We start from the raw sequence: 17,106 nt of genomic DNA, 5'->3' as shown, positions 1-17,106 counted from the left end.
GGCCGCACCTCGGATGCCGCGCCGTGTCTAATTCCTCCAAGGAGCGGTCCGCGCCGTGACGCGAATCCCAATGCGCCCGGCCGCTCTCAGGTTCCTCCGAGCCAGGTAGCCTCCCACCCCAGACCATAGAGGACAGCTGCTGGAGCACCCTAAGGTCCTGTCTTTGGACAAGGATCCTTGCTGTAGTGCACACACACTATGCCACGCCCGAGTAGTGGCGCTCCGGAGGGACTTCCTGCAGCGCTTCTAGCTATGCAGGCCTCACCTCCCCAGCAGCCTGCCTGCTCCTCAGTCTAGTCCCCAGAAGCAGGCAGGAGGTAAGGATTCGTCATTGTTCCCAGGGCTCAGGCACTGGGGCTGGACAGAGTTCATGAGCAGGCAAGTGTCCCCTTGTCCTTCATTGAGAGTGATAGCATGCTGATCAGAGGGGCCGGACTTGAGAAGCAGAAGTCTCATTGTCCTGAGGGATGACATGCCCCTGTCCTTGGCATCTGTTGACCCACCCTGAATAGATAGGCCACCATGAGGGGGACCAGTGATGATGAGGTCCTGGGGCTCCTGGCTGGAGGGAGGGGCTCCAGAGCGATCTGTCTTCCTTACACTTACAGACTCTCACTGGAATCTACAATGGATGAAATGGAACACCCTACAGGACCAACTACATGTTCCTGCATTTAAGGCAAATAGGGGAAAGAAAACACACGGTGAAAAACCAAAGGTGTAGTTTTAAAGAGTTAGGCCCTGGACAGAGTCCCCAGAACAGCAGGACCAGGGTGCCAGGGCTGGTTGTAGAATCTGTGTCACTGTGCACTTGAGGGTTTTGTGGCAGTGATGAAACTTAGAACTCACTGGTGACAATATATACAGGGCGCAGCTCATGAGTATCCTCACCTTGTCTCTCTTCTCAGTGACCTTTTGTCAGGCCATCCTGGGACTAGCAGCCTTTTGCCCACTTGAAGCTGACTGAGAAATTGCCTTATCTGGAAAAGACCTCAAATGTCCCTTCTCCAGGATTGAGATGGCTTCTCCCAGTGTTGGAAGAGCCCATTTATTTTCAGGCCTGAAGAAAAGGCTTGGTTGCAGTTCAGAACCAGCCAGCAGCAGAAAGGACAAGACTGGAAACCTGGTGTCATGAGTAAAAGAATGTTCACAGGTTTCTGCCACCAGAAAGGTCTGGGAAGCAACTGGGGGCAGGGCAGGCCCATCCAGAGCTGGGTCCCAATTCTCCCAGGTACTTCTCCACAGTGACTTAGAGCTTCTACTTCAATCTTGGCCTCCTCAACTGGCAATGGGCAGGGAACTGTGTGGGGAGAAGGCTGAGAATCCTCCCTGGAGAGCTTGTTCCTCCACGACCCTAGCTGAACCTGGAAAGCCCAGGAACACTAGGCAACTTTACCTTTCTCCGAGGGTTAAGGCCCAGGACATATACTTCCTCTTTGGGTTCCTAGCTCTGAAGAACCTTAGTTTGGAGGTAGATGTCTCTGTAGCTGTGCTCAGCTTTTGCCAGAAGCCCACTGGCAGGTCAAGTGGGGGAAGGAAGAGGTGTCCCAGCTCCTTTGGGAAGGGGGCTCCCACCGATGAAGTCTCTGGCATCATCTGATATGTGGAAGGGCTGTGGCATGGATGTCTGAGGACCAACCCTCATGCAACTAGGAAGCTTGCAAGGACCTAGGTGAGACCTGGAGGTGGTAGCTTCTGCTGGTTTTAGAGTGCCCTCTTGTGGCCAAATGATTTAGGCCACCAGGATCCAGGTGCCTTCCTCATCCACAGCTCATAGCCTCATTAGAGGATTCCCTATTAGAGGATTCACAGACTCAGGACAGAACTGTGAACTGGCATCAGGTAACAGCTGCCTCCGCCTGCTGAGGTTTTGTGGCAGGCCACTCCTTCTGATGCCCTTCTTGGGCCTTTTCTTATTCTGCTCAGAAGTGGAAGGCCGGGGCAGCTGTTAAGGATCGACCAGGAAGGATCTGGGGGCAGCATTATCTGGCTAAAACAGGCACAGACTTTTTAGATAATAATGCCCCCCTGAAGAGGATGGAGCTAGTTGGGACATACACCTAGTAGGATGTGATACCTTGAATGGAAGTCTGTGGATCCGAAGAGGCTTTGTCAACACTAAGGTCTTTGACTGCTGCGAGATTTTGGCCTCAGGAGTTAAAGGGAAGAGGCACAAACAGAAGGTGTCAGAGTCCTTGGTGATGGTGTTGTTTATCATCCAGCTTCCCACTCAGAGTAGGCCTGGTTCAGGTGTCACTGGGACACAGTAACACTGGCCAGTTGGATAACAGTCTCCTAGGCTGGCTTTGGCCTATTCTGGCCACATGTGCAAGCTAATGGGGATCTGCCTAGGAACTGTATGTCCCTTCTGGCTCTAGACTTCCTTGCAAAATGTTAACAAGGACTGAAAAGGACCTCCTGGCAGAAGCCATTGTCTTCTCCAAAAATAGTGTCATGCCTGGCAGGAGCCATCTTCTCCTCTGAAGACAGTGTCATGCTGGCAGCAATTAGGCCTGGGTGTCTGGCTCCTCTGCCCTCAGAGGCCTCTGGGCCTCGGCCTCCTGCTCTCCAGGTACCTGCAAGGCAGGGAGGGTTAAAGAAAAGTTCTAGGGGTCTTGATGAAGGAGCCCAAAAAACAGGAAAGAGGAAAGTGGTAGCCCAGAGGTAAGTCAAGGCAGCAGAGAAGGCCATATGGGACAAACACCTGTAGCTGGTGTCTCACCTCCCAGTAAATCTGGTCTTCGAAGCATTGGGAGTCTGGAGGGGAGTCCAGGAAGGGCAGCTTCAGCAGGAGCCCTGGGTGCCATAGGAAAGCAAAAATAAGGTTCTCCTTCCCTGCTCAAGGGGCACAGGTTGCTAAGCTTGAGGCAAGGCAAACCCAAGCCTATCCAAGGGCTGTTGAGTACCACCTTTCTGAGAAGGTACAACCCTGCAAGGTGGTTTCACCCAAGTCACCCACAAAGAAGCGTGAAGGAATTTGTTTGGTGTTCGAAGTCATATTGTGATTCTATCATGAAGCATAGTTGATGATCCCCCACCTGGGAGGGGCCCAGAGGATGTTTGCTGCATAAAATGTGACCTGGGAACTAGACCGTAGAGAATGAGACTTTCAGGATGAGGTTACGTGTGAGAGGGTAGGGATGTTGCATCAGGTTTTGTTCATTTTTGTTGTTGTTCTTGTTTTTGTTTTTTTGTTTTTCAAGACAGGGTTTCTCTGTGTAGCTCTGGCTGTCCTGGAACTTACTCTGTAGACCAGACTGGCCTTGAACTCATAGAGATCCTCCTGCCTCTGCCTCCTGAGAGCTGGGACTAAAGGTGTGCACCACCATCACCCGGCGCCTCAGGTTTTGTTCTTAAAGCAGATATCAAGAGGAACTGCCTGACCTAGGGCCAGTGAACAGACAACTTCTACAGAAGGCTTTGTGTGCTGGTCCAGAGTAAGCTAGCTGCTCAGAGAAGGTTGAACTGGCCCCTTCCCGGCAGCTGGGGTTGGACTGCCCTCTAGTGGCAGAAGGGAACAGCACATGAAGGTCAGACCCCCATAACCAAAGGACTAGCCGTCTTTCCTGCTGGAGGATACAATCTCCCACCAGCACCTCCTCTCTGGGAGGTCATGCTGCCCCCTCGCAGCACAGGCAGGTGTTCTGGAAGGATCTTGGTGGAAATGAGACTACATGAAGGACACAGTATCTCTTGCTCTTCCTCCTGGGCGCTCGTGCTTGGGTCTCTCACCTACCACCCTGCCCAGCTAAAGCCACTCACCTCCAAGGCTGCCACCCACGGAGGCAAACACCAGTGTGACAAACATTCCAAAGAGCTGATAGACGGCCTGAGACGTGGCACTACGCTGGCCTTGGGCTATAAGTGGAAATACATTCTGCAGGCTGAAAGGAGACCAGAGAAAGAAAGATGGGTATGCAACAGGCAGCCCAGGCGGGTCACCAGATATGGGCAGCCAGAGGGTGTCCGGGGATCCCCACTGTCTGTCACCCAAGCTTCTGCTCAGCCAGACCTCACTTTTGCCGTCCTTTCCTAAGCCAACCCCCATGTACTTTTCAGAACCCAGTTAAGGTCCCTTTGCCTGCCTGCTCCAAGCTCACAGTGTGAAAAGTAAATTCCATGGGTCATTGTCTCTTACTGGTCCTGGAGGAATGAATGCTCAACACTCTTGATCATTTTTTTCATGATCATCCATGGCACTGACCAGGGGGTCAGGCCTGGAAAGGTCGTCCACTCTCACCGTATGGTGGGAGAATGGCCAACGCATGAAAACAGATGGGGACTTGTTTCTTGGCTCTCAGAGGAGAAGGAAGGTCATTCCAGAGAGGTTAGTGCAGACTCACCCATCTCCATAAACTTCATGGGTGGCTAGCCAAGCCACCAGGACTCCCAGGAGGGCCCCCAGGACCCCTGGCATCCCATGGAGGTTGTGGACACCACATGTGTCTTGCACCTTGAATCTGGATTCGAGGACAGGCTGGAGGACAAATTGGATAATCAGGCGTGGGCAATCCACCTACCCCGACCAGGGACTTGGTGGGGAAGTACCAGGAGGGCTGGGAACCCTGTGTCTCTGGTGCATGCTCCTTCCCTAACATGTTTTTTTTCAGGTCCTGGGAAGCAACCATACCGTAAAAAACTTGTACCCCAACGTGGAGACCGTCCCAGCCAGGAAGCCAGCTGCCACAGCCCCAAAGGGAGTCAGCATCATTTCACTTGATGTCCCCACCACAACCCCTCCAGCCAGTGCTGCGTTCTGGATGTGGACCTAAGGGGACAAAAAAAGGGCAAGGTGTCTTTTCAGATCATTGCACCCACACACACTCCAGCCCCACCCATAACAGTGGCATCTACTGCTTCTAAAGTCCCTTTGTCGTGTAGCAGCCACTCACTCTAACGCCACTCCCCTGCTTGGAGATGGAGGTTCAGGGCTTGCCCTGGAGACCTCCATGTAGGCTCTTAGACATCTTTTCCCTTTGCCAGGCTGCCCATCCCCATACCATGTCCAGTCGGCCATCCCTGCTGACAAGGGCTGACAAAGCAAAGGTGCTGAGGGTGCTTGCAGTGAGTGAGTAGTACGTGTTGAGTGCTGTCCGATGCTGCCCATCCCCCAGTGCTGTGGGCGCAGAATTGAAGCTGGGCCAGAAAATCCACAGGAAGATGGTCCCTAAACAGTGGGTAGTCACAGTGAGCATTTAATAGTGAGTAGCCCCGTCACCAGGGGGCGCTGCACAGCAGATAAGGTTTTTGGTTTTTTGTTTGGTTGGTTGGTTTTTGGTTTTTTGTTTTTGGAGACAGGGTTTCTCTGTATAGCTTTGGAGACCTTATATGTGAAGAGTTGCTGAGGGCAAGGAGAGCTCAGCTCTTTTGCTGTGAACTTAAGATGAGCAAGAAAACCAAACCAGACTTGCTTATGCAAGAGCAGGCACCCAAGGCCATATTCAACACCCCATAGGAAACATGGACTCCAGAAGGCAGGCTGTGAGGACAGAGCCACCAGAGGCGGGAACCTGGAGGAACTTGCTTCCTTGCCTCACGGTGCAGGGCTTCTTGGAGAGGAGGAGTCCTTGGGATGAGAAGGCCAGCTCAAGCACAGGTGACCAGAACTGGCAGGGGCACAGAAGAAAAAGGACTGTGCAGTGGGATGAAGGGTCTGGCTCCACATGTGTGGGCTGTGTAGCCCAGGAAGGTTTCAAGCAGGGCTGAGGTAGACTTGAAAGGCCCCAGGGCCTGGTATGGGCTTATCTGTACCCCAGCAGAGTTGTAAGTTAGGGGCAGTGATGAGCATAGATCTCAGGGCCCTCAGAAAGCAAGTAGGAAGGACCCAAAGAATGGCTGGCAGGGCCAGGAGACCTTCCCCAGGCATGTGCTCTGTAGCCCATGCCACTTCCCCTCAGCAGGCCTCACCAATCACTGCAAAGAGGTCAGAATGGTAGACAGAGCTCTGGCGTTGCCTGCTCTTCTCCAGCTGGGATCTGTACAGGATCCGTGAGAGGAACAGGCCGAAGTAGGCCCCAAATGTGTGAATGGTCATGGATCCTCCAGCATCTCTCACCTGGGGACAACAGACATTGTGAGGCAGCCCCTGCCCCCACCCACTTTTCCTCTCCCAGAGCTGGACCAACACCAGATCTCACCCACTCCTGGTTAGACTTACCCCCAGGAGCCTGAGCAGTATAAACTCGTTGACACTAAACAGCACTGTCTCCAATAGAGCCATTAGCAGCAGCTGGGCTGGCCCGGTCTTGCCCAGAACAGCCCCGAAAGAGATAAGCACGGCACCGGCACAGAAGTCAGCATTGATCAAACTGCAGTTTGGGAGGTAGAAGGATAGGAAAGTGGTTCCCAAGTGACTCCAGGCCCCATCAGGCACAGGGGCACAGCGGGGCACACAGGGCAGGGTGAGGAGAAACAGCACTAGGGCACCTCTCCTTGGGTGCCACCCACCCTTGGAGAGGAGGGAAGAGGCCCCGTGAAGTGAAAGGCTAAACCCACTCTAGGTTGAAGAAGCAGGAGACGGGAGGAGCCATTCTCACTGGCTGCCAGTGCTCCGAGGAGGAGGAGTTCGGGTGAGAGAGGCCTAATGGGAGGGGTGTGTGAATGTGGGACACACAAGTCAGACAATGAGAAGGGACAGTGGCCTGGAGAAGGTGGTTTGGGGGCAAAGTAGGGGTCACTTAGCAGACTTGAAGATCAGAGCTTGAGCAGGCACCGTTTGGGGAACAGGGCCTTTGAGGGAGCCAGGGGCTTACTGCTGCCCACCTCTCCAAACCAACATGGATGTGGCCGCCATGGAAAGAGTGGAGGAAGCCTTGGACCAGTGTGGCCCACTGCAGGGTGAAGGTGGCCACGAGGAAGGTAAACCCCACACTGCTGAAGCCGTACCGCTGCAGGAAGACCATGAGGAAGCCAAAGCCTACAAAGACCATGGCGTGCACATCCTGGAAGCCTGTGGGTGTGCAGGGGAGGGGATGGAGGAAAGGGAGAAGTAGTGTCATGAGGCCTGCTCCAGTCATACCCATCAGCCAACAGACACCCTGCCAGTGCCTGGCTCCTCTAGTCAGGACTGTCTTAAAGCAGTACCGTGCCTGTAAAATTCCCAGGCTTAGCAGCTGAACAAAGCATCCAGCCTGGAGCAGCAGGGCCCCCGCCATCCTTGCCACCCCTGATCAAAGGAGGAACTAGAACTTCCTGCTGAAGCATTGGCTCACCTTCTCCCTGACCCGTTTACTCACCTGAGAGGGTGGCTCAGTCAGTTCTCTCTGCTGCTGTAGCCCTGTCCCCTCTACACACAAGATTCTCCTTCCTTCTTCTAAAAAGTCTCCTTCTTCCTCTGTGCAGGGTGTAAATGGTCTCATGTATTAGGATGTGCACACACCTGTGTGCCTGTGTGTAAGACAGCAGAGATAGATGACAGTGTTTGCCACGCTCCTCTCTCGCTTGTTCTCTGTATACAATGTGTATATGTTCTCATATATTTGGGTGTGCATGCATGTGCATGCTTGTGTATGTGTGCGTGTGCGTGTGCGTGTGCGTGTGCGTGTGTGTGTGTGTGTGCGTGTGTGTATGTGTGCGTGTGTGTGTGTGTGTGTGCGCGCGCGCGTGTGTGTGTGTGTGTGTGTGTGTGTGTGTGTGTGTGTGTGTGTGTGTGTGTGTGTGCGTGCGTGCGTGTGTGTGCGTGCGTGCGTGCGTGTGTGTGTGTGTGTGTGTGTGTAGGGAAGAGGCAGATGTCCAGTGTTCTCCACGTTCCCTCTCTCCCTGTGTGCAGTGTATACATGGTCTTCATGTGTGCTCAAGTGCATGTATGTATTGCATGTATTGCATGTATGTATAGATGTAGATGTTGTTTTTTTCCTCCACCACGCTGTACCTTGTACTGACCTAGGGTCCCTCAGTGAACCTGTACCTCATGAACATGACAGCAAGCCCTGGGGTCTTTCCCTCCCTGCCCTTAGTTCAGAGATCATGAATGAGCACCGCTATGTCTGACTTCTACTTGTATGCTAAACTCCAGTCCTAATACTTATGCAGCAAACACTTCACTCACTGAACCATCTCCCTAGCCACAAGGAAGTCCTTCTTGATGTCTAACTTCCATCTCTCATCTTTTGAAGTCTATACCTCCCTATTTTGAGATTAAAATAAAAATAACTTAGGAAATGGCTTCAAATTGTTAACAGGAACTAACCCCACCTCCAGAGGAGTTGAAGGCAGACTGCTGTGGTGTACAGCTCAGTGCGGTGACAGCCCCTGTGTGTCATGCAGGGTTCCTCAGGAGTGAGGACTGTCTTTCAGCTGGTTTCTTTCTATACGCTGAATTTTTTGTTATGCATCACACTTGCTATGTTGAGACAGGATCACACCGTGTAGTCCGGGTGACTCAGACTTTGGGCCTCCTGCCTCGACTGCCCAAGTGCTGAGCTCATGGCATGGGACGACAGGTGGCCAGTTTCCCTTAACTATTGAGCATGGGTGGGGCTTCCAGACAGGAAGACTTGGGGTCTTTTCTCTTTGCATTCTGAATAAAACGTCAGTATGCATAATACACATTAATACTGAAAATAAGATTTATACAAATAAGTTGTTGAGTAATTAGCAATATAGAACCAGCATTAATGGTGCTGGGAGATGGATAGCAGGCAAAAGCATTAGCCACACAAGCAAGCCTGATGACCCCAGAACCCATGTGAAAGGCTGCATCTGTAACCCTGCACTCCTGCGGTGAAATGGGAGGTGGAGAATCACCTAGAAAGAAGGTCCAGCCGAACTTCAACCACAGCACAGACACAGAAACAAAAGATCCTTTCTTCAAAGTGAGCATTTGGGCAGGATGTACACTTGAGAAGTGTCCAGGGAGAATTGCCCCAAATTCAAGGTCAGCCTTGGGAGAGGGAGCCCATCTCCAAAAGCCATGAGCAAGGCCAGGTGTGGTGATGCACACCTTTAATCCCAGCATTTGGGAGGCAGAGGCCAGAAGATCTCTCTGAGTCCAGCCTGGTCTACATAGTGAGTTAGTTTCAGAACAACTGGGGCTACATAATGAGACTGTCTCAAAAAAAATCAACAAAAATAAAAAATCATGGGGCTGGAGAGATGGCTCAGAGGTTAAGAGCACTGACTGCTCTTCGGAGGTCCTGAGTTCAATTCCCAGCAACCACATGGTGGCTCACAACCATCCGTTATGAGATCTGGTGCCCTCTTCTGCTGTGCAGATATACATGGAAGCAGAATGTTGTATACATAATAAATAAATAAAATCTTTTTAAAAATAAAATAAAAAATCATGCACAAGCAAACACAAAACCCACCAGTAGAAAGCCTGTGGGAGTCCCCTTTCTGTAAATGTCTGGGGACAAGGGACTTTCAAACTCCACATGAGAAAGTGCTCTAGGACTGAGAGATGTCAATTCCCTTGGGATGTGCTTCCCACCTGCAAGCAATAGGTGTGCTGAGATCTGTGGATGGGGCTCTGGAGTACAGCTGCAACCAGGAAGTCAGTTCCTGCTCTCAAGAGTGGAGGCTGCTGGTTCTGATGAGAATTCAGACTCTTTCATATGGGCCTTTTTCCTGAGCCCCTTGGGGACTCAGAGCTGTAGTAAAGCCCCTGGGGTCATGCATCTCCACTCAGTCTTCACTTCAGATGTTGCTTGCCTTTCCTTATGTGTGCTCACTATCCAAATTGGTAACTATCCAAATGCTCCAGGATCAGACAGTTTTGAAGCCTCAGTGTGATGCCATAGTGGGAAATTCCACACCCACACAGGGCCTCATCCAATGGGCTTACTCAAAATGCAGGCTCACTAAACACATTGCATGAAATCACCTTCAGGCTATTTGTATAGGGTGTATGTGGGACATCTGTGGACTGCTTGTCTGGACTTGAGTTCCATCCTCAAGATATTTCATTATGTATACATAAATACTCCCCAAACCAAAACACTTCTGGCTCCAGGGATGTTCATAATGATATTCAACTTGTACCCATTTTTATCATGGATGACCGTGAATTTCTCATAGGGCAAAGCAGATTCTCAAGCCCATGTTTTGTGTTGTTTGATCTCCAAGAAGCATAGCAAGCTGGAAGCTGCTGCTGAACTTTGGGATACAAACAGGAGCCCCAAGAGAATCTAAAGCTTGTGCTGCTCTGGAGCTGTCTGTAGGTTTGAGGGGAAACAAATTCTAGTGGTACCTTGCTGGGTCCTGCAATTGGGGGTCTGCAGCCCTGGGGGCTCAGGGAGTGTAGTCCAGGAGGGCCGTGGTCTCCACCCCCAATGCACCAACACCTCCAGTATTGCCTCCTCTGGGTCACCCAGATCAAACACAACAGAGAGGAGGGGCACACTTAGAACTCAGCAGGAGCCTTTTTTTCAAGACAAGGTCTTGCTATGTAGCCCTAGCTGTACTGAAACTCACTCTGTAGACCAGGCCAGGCCTCAAACTCAGAGATCTGCCAGTCTGGGATTGAAGGTGTGTACCACCACACTTGGCTAGCCTACAGTCTTTCAGACCTCTGACTGCCTTTTATTCTTGCTCAAACATCAAAGAGGAACTCTTTCTGTTCTTGTTCAAGGACAGCAAGAAACCAAAGGGCGCTGAGTGGCATGCTTCAAAGACTGTTCATGCAGGAACTTCTCCCAACTGCTCTGAACTTGTTTTAAATGCTACTGTTTGCACTGAAAACTCAATCCCAGCCAGGCATGGTGGCACACACGTGTAATTCCGCCATGCAAGAGGTGGAGGAGGAAGATAAGGAGGTTGAGGCCAGCCTGAGCTATGTGATTCCCCCGTCTCAATAAAAAACAGGACAGAACAAATGAAGCCCTCCGGGGCCACCACTGCCAGCCTTCCCTCCCCAGCTTCCTCCTGACAGGACAAGTCTAGGGCAAGGCCATGGTTAGGGCTGCCATTTCAGCATCCAATGCAGCCGACCCTGTGATCTAGGACACATGACCTGAGGCCTCTCTAAGCCTCAGGTGTCTCCTCTGGGAAAGGCATGAGGACGAGGGGAGTGGGAGCTGCCATCTTCAAGCCTCTCCCACCCCAGCTTCTAGAAAAAACGGCTGAATCCTCTCAGAGCAGGCCACAGTCCCAACATCCATCTCCCCTAAGATGGCTCCGATTCTGTCTAGAACAATTCCCCACTATGAGTCAGTATCATTATGTCCCATGCCCCCCCCCCCCGTCTGAAGGAGGACTTCCTTAGTTTTTCAGAACGCTCCTCTCGCTACTCTGTGGCTCTTTCCCTGAACCACTTGTAGAATAAGAGGCCTGAAGGCAGGGCACAGTGGTTCACACCCGTATTCCCCAGTCCTTGGGAAACTGAGGTGGGAAGACAGTAAGTCTGAGACTAGCCTGGGCTACACTGTGAGACCCTGCCTAAAAGATAAGGTGAGCCCCGTGATGTGGAGCAGGAGCTTCTAGAGGGATCAAGAGGCCCAGTCCCAGTCCCTCTTTTTGTAACTTGCCATGTGTTCTTGGGTAGGTGAGTGACCTTCCTGGCTCTGCCTACATCTGACTGGAGAGAGGTAGACCATAGGATCTGAGGGTCCATTCTGTCCTATCTGGGGAGAGATCTACCATCTACAGACAGCCTGTGAGAATGAGCATGCCTGCAGCCTTGGGCTGCCACGCTCATCCATGAAATCCTTTCATCTTCCGAATCAAAGGGTGGTTTCTACCCGCCCGCCCTCTGGCCTTGACCCTTTCCTCTGGACATGGGGACAGGCGAGGACCCGGCTCATCAAAGTCCAGGCTTTAGGGACCTCACATTTCCCTCCTGTCTAGCTTTCCCCAAACAGCAGGGTCAAAGTCCACAGAAATTGACACCAGGGCAGACAGGCAATAACTCTACCTTGGTTCTTCTTGCTGTCCTCTTGGGGAGGAGAGCCCAGCACTACTGCAGCAGTAAGAGGCAGGATTCATGGAGGGCTTTGGAACAAACAGGTAGGGTTGGAGGCCCTAAGTGAAGCTGTTTAGACAGGGAGCCAAAGCTCCCCACCCTTACTTCTCTGGCCCATTATTTCCCAAGTTCCAGGCTCTATGGGCAGTTAAGCCAACAGTCAACAGCCAGCTTTAGGGCTTTGATTTTGATGCCAGATTCCACAGCTGGGAATAAAATGTGGAAAAGGAGACACTGTGGTTTGTTAGGGGTCTGGTGTTTGCTGCCACAGTCTCCCTCAGCCTTCTATGTCCCCAAAGTTAGGGCCAAGACAGGGTGAGGTAAGGACAGCCTGCCACCAGCTCAGTTGTGGAGTGCGTAGTAATAGCCTTGTTGCTTTATGGGGTGGGGGTTCTCATACCCCAGGCCTTATTTGAATGTCCTTCAAACTGAGACATTTTTCTTTTTCCTTTGTTTGTTTGGTTGGTTTGGTTTGGTTTGGTTTGGTTTGGTTTTCCAGACAGGGTTTCTCTGTTTAGACCTGCCTGGCCACCCTGGAACTCACTCTGTAGACCAGGCTAGCCCTGAACTCAAAGATCTGCCTGCCTCTACTTCCCAAGTGCTAGGATTAAAGACGTGTAGGAATCCACCTGGGGTTCCTTTTTGTTTTCTGAAACAGGGTTTTGTGCAGCTCAGGTTGGTCTCAAACTCACTGTGTAGTCAAGGCTGGCTTTGAACTCCAGATCCTTCTGCCTTCATGCCTGAGTGCTGAGGTTATAGCTGGAGCTATAACCACAGCCAGCTTCTTCCTGTTGCCCACATGGGGAACTGGGATTAAAGAAAGCTGATTTGGGCACTAGTAGGGGGCAGTATGCTTGGTTCCAGATACCCAGAGCCTCAGTTACAAGCTTGAGGGAGATGCCGTCTCCCTCTGGGGGTTAACTCCCCATCTGGAACCTTGTTGGGAGGCAAATGGCCATTGGTCAAGGAGCTTATGGTGTCTAAACCAAATTCTGTTGGACCCATGGTGGGTGATAACGGGCACACCAGAGCCACTGTAGACTGTGAGATGACATGTGCCCTGCCAAGCATCCCCCTCCACTGGCTTCATGCTGGCCTTGAATCTGGTGAACTGGTCCATTGTTGTCTCACTCTCTGAACCTCAGACATTGGTGCCCAAACCAATCTTAGATGTCTGTATGTGTGGGAGTTTCACACCTATCTCTCTTATTTTTTCTAGTACCCTACCTGTCAGTCCCCGCAGGATTCTCTTTCCTGTGGTCAAGATGGACTCCTCTACAAAGCCAAATTGGCCCCCAATGGAAGGTGAGACAGCACTGATTAACACCGGGCCTACTCAAAACAGGATTGAAACCCTAGGTCCCCTTACTGTGTGAACCTGAGCCTTACCTTTCCTCAGCCTGACACAGTGCACGGGCCATCCCCAGCAGTGCCTGGAAGCCGACAGACACTAGAGAAAGGGGCTATTTTAAAGCCCTGGCTGTCATCTGGTGGGAGGAACACCCACCTCATTCAAGAGCACTTCCCAGTACACCTGGGACTTGGCGTCTCTGGTTCCCGCGCCCTCACCCTCACTCACTTGGGTAGCGAAAGTAAAACTCGTTGTCCACGTTACTGTGGTTGCCCCAGTGCCATAAGGCAGCGTCGGTTTCGTGGTTGTAGCGGACAAAGACCGCAAACAGGAGGGCGGTAGCGCCCTGGAAAAGCAGGCACAGCAGCGGCAGGACCAGGCGCCGGTGGCGAGGAGTGCGGGCCATGGACACGGTTGTGCTGCCTCGGGCTCCAGCAGTGCTGTGCCAGCCAAGCTCTCCTGCTGCTGTATAGATGAGGCCCCGCCCTCCGGAGGCCGTGCTGTTCCTGGGGGAGCCCCACCCCTCAGCTTGAGGCTGGCGAGGACTAGCCCCGCAGGTCAGGTCCTGTTTCCCATGGTCTTGCAGAGGCACAAGAGATGTTGTCCTTATACAACTGTGCCCCAGCTGCCAAAACGGTGATGGGAGGAGAAAGGGGTCTCACCTCCTCAAACCTAGCTTTAGAAACAGTAGAATCCAAGATACTAGCATCCCTTAAAAGTCCTACCTTGTCCCTCCAAAGTTAGGACAAGAGATGGAAAAAGTAAGGGTTATTCGATCTTTCCCCTCCTGTAAAGCATAGCTGGAGAACGGAGGTAAGACAGGGCTCTCCAGGCTTGGAGGACTAACCAACCGCTTGAGCCTCCGCTGGGCGTCTCTTGCTGTCCCATCCCAGTCAGCATTTCATTCTCTGGTGGATGGAAGTCTGGGAAGGAGTCTCTTCCTACAGAGCTGTCCACTGGGGGCCTGGCTAACAATAAGAAATCAGACTCTTGAGAACTTACTTTGTTTGTAGAGGTAAACCAGATGGCCCCCTCAGAAGCCCCTGCCTCTACCTGCCTAAGTGCTGAGCCAAGACTGTGGCTCCAAAATGAGGGACTGCAGAGCCCAGAGTCATGGAAGGAGCTGCTATCCACTGGGTGCCAAGTACCTAAAGGACTCTAGCAGGGAGGAACACTAGCACTGTTGGTGCTGGCACCTGTGCCCTTCCTTAGAAATGGGCGGGGATGGTAGAAGGATGGCTTGCTCACCACCTGCTCATTCTCCACTGTCTCATGAGGGACTTGAGCTTCCCTCTGTCCTGCCCTTGTGTGGACTTGGGAGAACACCTCGATTCTAGGTGTCCAGCTTGTTGTCTATGAAAGGCACATGAAAGACCAGAGGTCAGCCTCTGGTGGCACCGCTCTCAGCTGGTACATGTGGGCTGCATTCAGACTTTCCATCACTTCTCAGACAGCAGAAAGGTTGTTTTCAGGTTCCTTCAGGTTTGTTATTTATTTTAAAATACCATGAAGAAAAGTCACACCATGCAACAAGGCTCACATAGCAGAGAGAGACAGAGAGATAGATGGGAGGCGGGCAAGGCCCATCTTTTAAAGGGGAACAAAGCAAATGTGCACAGGTAGTGCTCTTAGTAGCTGCAGCTGTCAGGAACCCAAGGGCAGGCCAGTACAGAACCCAGGGGATATCTGGTAAACAGCCTTTAGATGATGGCTCAGCATCTATGGGACCCCCACCACCACCAGCAGACACCTACTGACCCAGGGATGCTTCCTGAGCCCTGCTTGGGTTCAGCACTTGCTTGGATTGTCCCAGCAGGTCTATACAGGCTTTGGGAGGGGACAGTCCCTTCCAGAACAGGGACTACAGCTCTGGTCTGATGCTAACCTCCGCTATCTCCAGACACCTTCTTTCATTCTCATACTCCTCCAGGACACTCATTCAACAAATACTCATTTAGTGGTTACCCTGGGCTAGGTCCTGGAGCTGTAACCAGGAGGCCCCTGACCACCTGCTGTTAGATCTTGGTTGCTGAATCATGGGAGGGCTTTAGAAGTTCCTTGGAACAGCAGGAAACCTGGGCCAGCATATGGTCAGCACTAGACTTGCACTCGCTTGTGAGGTGTGACCTTGATGTAGTCACATGTGTGACAGTCACCCAGCTGGCATCCTTTCTAGTCCAACAGAGCAAGGCCCTGAGGGCCTTCCCTAAGACTCCCCTGTCAGTCTGCTACCTAGGAAGATTCTCCAACCACCACCCATCAAGCATTAGGAGAGGCCCAGTGCTGGGTCTTTTGATCACCTACGATGTCAGGTCCTTGGTCCTCCCTCCTATGGCGCTGTGAAGTGATGGGCTTCAGCCCTCATTTTTCTCCACTGTATGCCTCTGAGGGACATCTATACCACCAGTTTCCATTCTGGCTAGTCTTGAGGTCGGCCTCCTAATCTCTGACTTTTCATCTCAGTCTTCCAGTCATGACCAGCCAAGCATTTAAAGGGCCAAGGGGAATCTGTGTCTCCTGCCTGCCCTGGCCTGGTCTAGGCAGGTTGTCTCTGAGGAATCAAGTTCCAGAGTTTACTGAGTAACTCAATGTCACTCCAGGATGCTCTCCACCAGGACCACCCCCCTCCTCCTCTGCTGCCTTGGTTCAGGGTCCTAGGAGCTGTCCCTATGAGTCTCATTCATTGACCATCTCCAGTGTGGTTAGGGCACAAAAGGGAAAATCAAAGAAGCTGCAATCATACAGGATACAGGCACTCCTCCCTCTGTCCTCTCTCTTTCTCCCCCTCCCCCTTCTTCCCTTCCTTCCTTCTTCATATCTATAGGGTATGATCTCAGGCATATCATTGAGTGCTTTTGGGGCCCCAGTTTCCTTGTCTGTGAGAATAGTAACTTCCTACAAGGAGTCCAAATAATTCATATATAGATTACTGGCATTTTGGCAAACATTCAATAGATATAGTGATTATTTTAATCTGATTGGCTAAGCAAGGCCAGCAAATGGATCACTAGTGTCAACACTCTGAGGCCCAAGGAAAGAAGCAGATGCAGGGCAGACACTGTCCCCATGCTGACAGTAGGAGCTGGGAGCCTTGTGGGTTTAGGATAGGCAGTTTCTGGAAACATACTCCCTTACTCCCACTTTTTTTTTTTCTGTTGATTTTTTTGAGACAAGGTCTTATGTAGCTCAAGCTAGCTTTGAACTTGCTGTTTAGTGGAGGGGGACCTTGAATTTAGGATCCACCTGTCTCCATTTCCCCAGCAGTAGGATTGCCCGCACATGACATCACACCTGGGTTATTTTGTTTGTTTACTTTTTGAAACAGAGTCTCGCTAGGTAGTCCAAGCTGGCCTCAAACTGGAGGCAATCCTCCTGCCTTAGCTTTCCAAGTGCTGGGGGTTATAGGTATGTGGCAACATGCCAGCTACATACGGTTTTTAAGCATATTTAGGCAAAGAAAGAACTTTCCTTCATTCAACAAACACATATTGAGTACCTGATGTGTGCCAGCTACTGTATTAGACCTTGGGGATATTAACAGAACAAGGTCTAGCTGGTGCGCTGAGCAGGGTTCATCAGGGGAGGCACATCACACTGTAAAATGCGATGATGGAGAGCCTCTCCTAACCTGGGACTCTGGTCCAAGGAGGCATGAGACCTAGGAGAAGGGGGCTCCTTGTTTACCCCAGCCCTCTCCCGTGAGAATAGCAAAAAGGCTATGCCAGGGAGCTCATCTCTTCCCATGTTCTATGTGGATGAACCCCAGACATCATTCTCGCCCAAACCAACAACCATTATGGCACTGTCCAAAAAGAATACTGACACACATACATATTACATACTAATGCAAGGCAGG

The 17,106-nt window shown here is 51.5% G+C and overlaps 1 protein-coding gene across 1 annotated transcript; it reads right to left on the bottom strand.

The window, feature by feature from the left end:
- Positions 1-705: 705 nt before the first annotated feature.
- Rhbg (Rh family B glycoprotein) lies at positions 706-13,701 on the bottom strand. The gene is made up of 10 exons (XM_027393101.2): positions 13,479-13,701; positions 6,763-6,949; positions 6,158-6,308; positions 5,908-6,055; positions 5,001-5,167; positions 4,631-4,768; positions 4,344-4,477; positions 3,763-3,884; positions 2,723-2,796; positions 706-2,576 (listed from the first exon to the last, which is right to left on the bottom strand). Exons 1-10 carry the CDS (start codon positions 13,654-13,656, stop codon positions 2,508-2,510), a joined length of 1,368 nt encoding a protein of 455 aa, XP_027248902.1. The 5' UTR covers positions 13,657-13,701; the 3' UTR covers positions 706-2,507.
- Between the last annotated feature and the right edge of the window lie 3,405 nt (positions 13,702-17,106).

Source organism: Cricetulus griseus (assembly GCF_003668045.3).
Source record: "Cricetulus griseus strain 17A/GY chromosome 1 unlocalized genomic scaffold, alternate assembly CriGri-PICRH-1.0 chr1_0, whole genome shotgun sequence".
Lineage (NCBI taxonomy): Eukaryota > Metazoa > Chordata > Mammalia > Rodentia > Cricetidae > Cricetulus > Cricetulus griseus.
The sequence above is the reverse complement of the archived record's forward strand: the minus strand, read 5'-3'. Positions and strand labels throughout refer to the sequence as shown.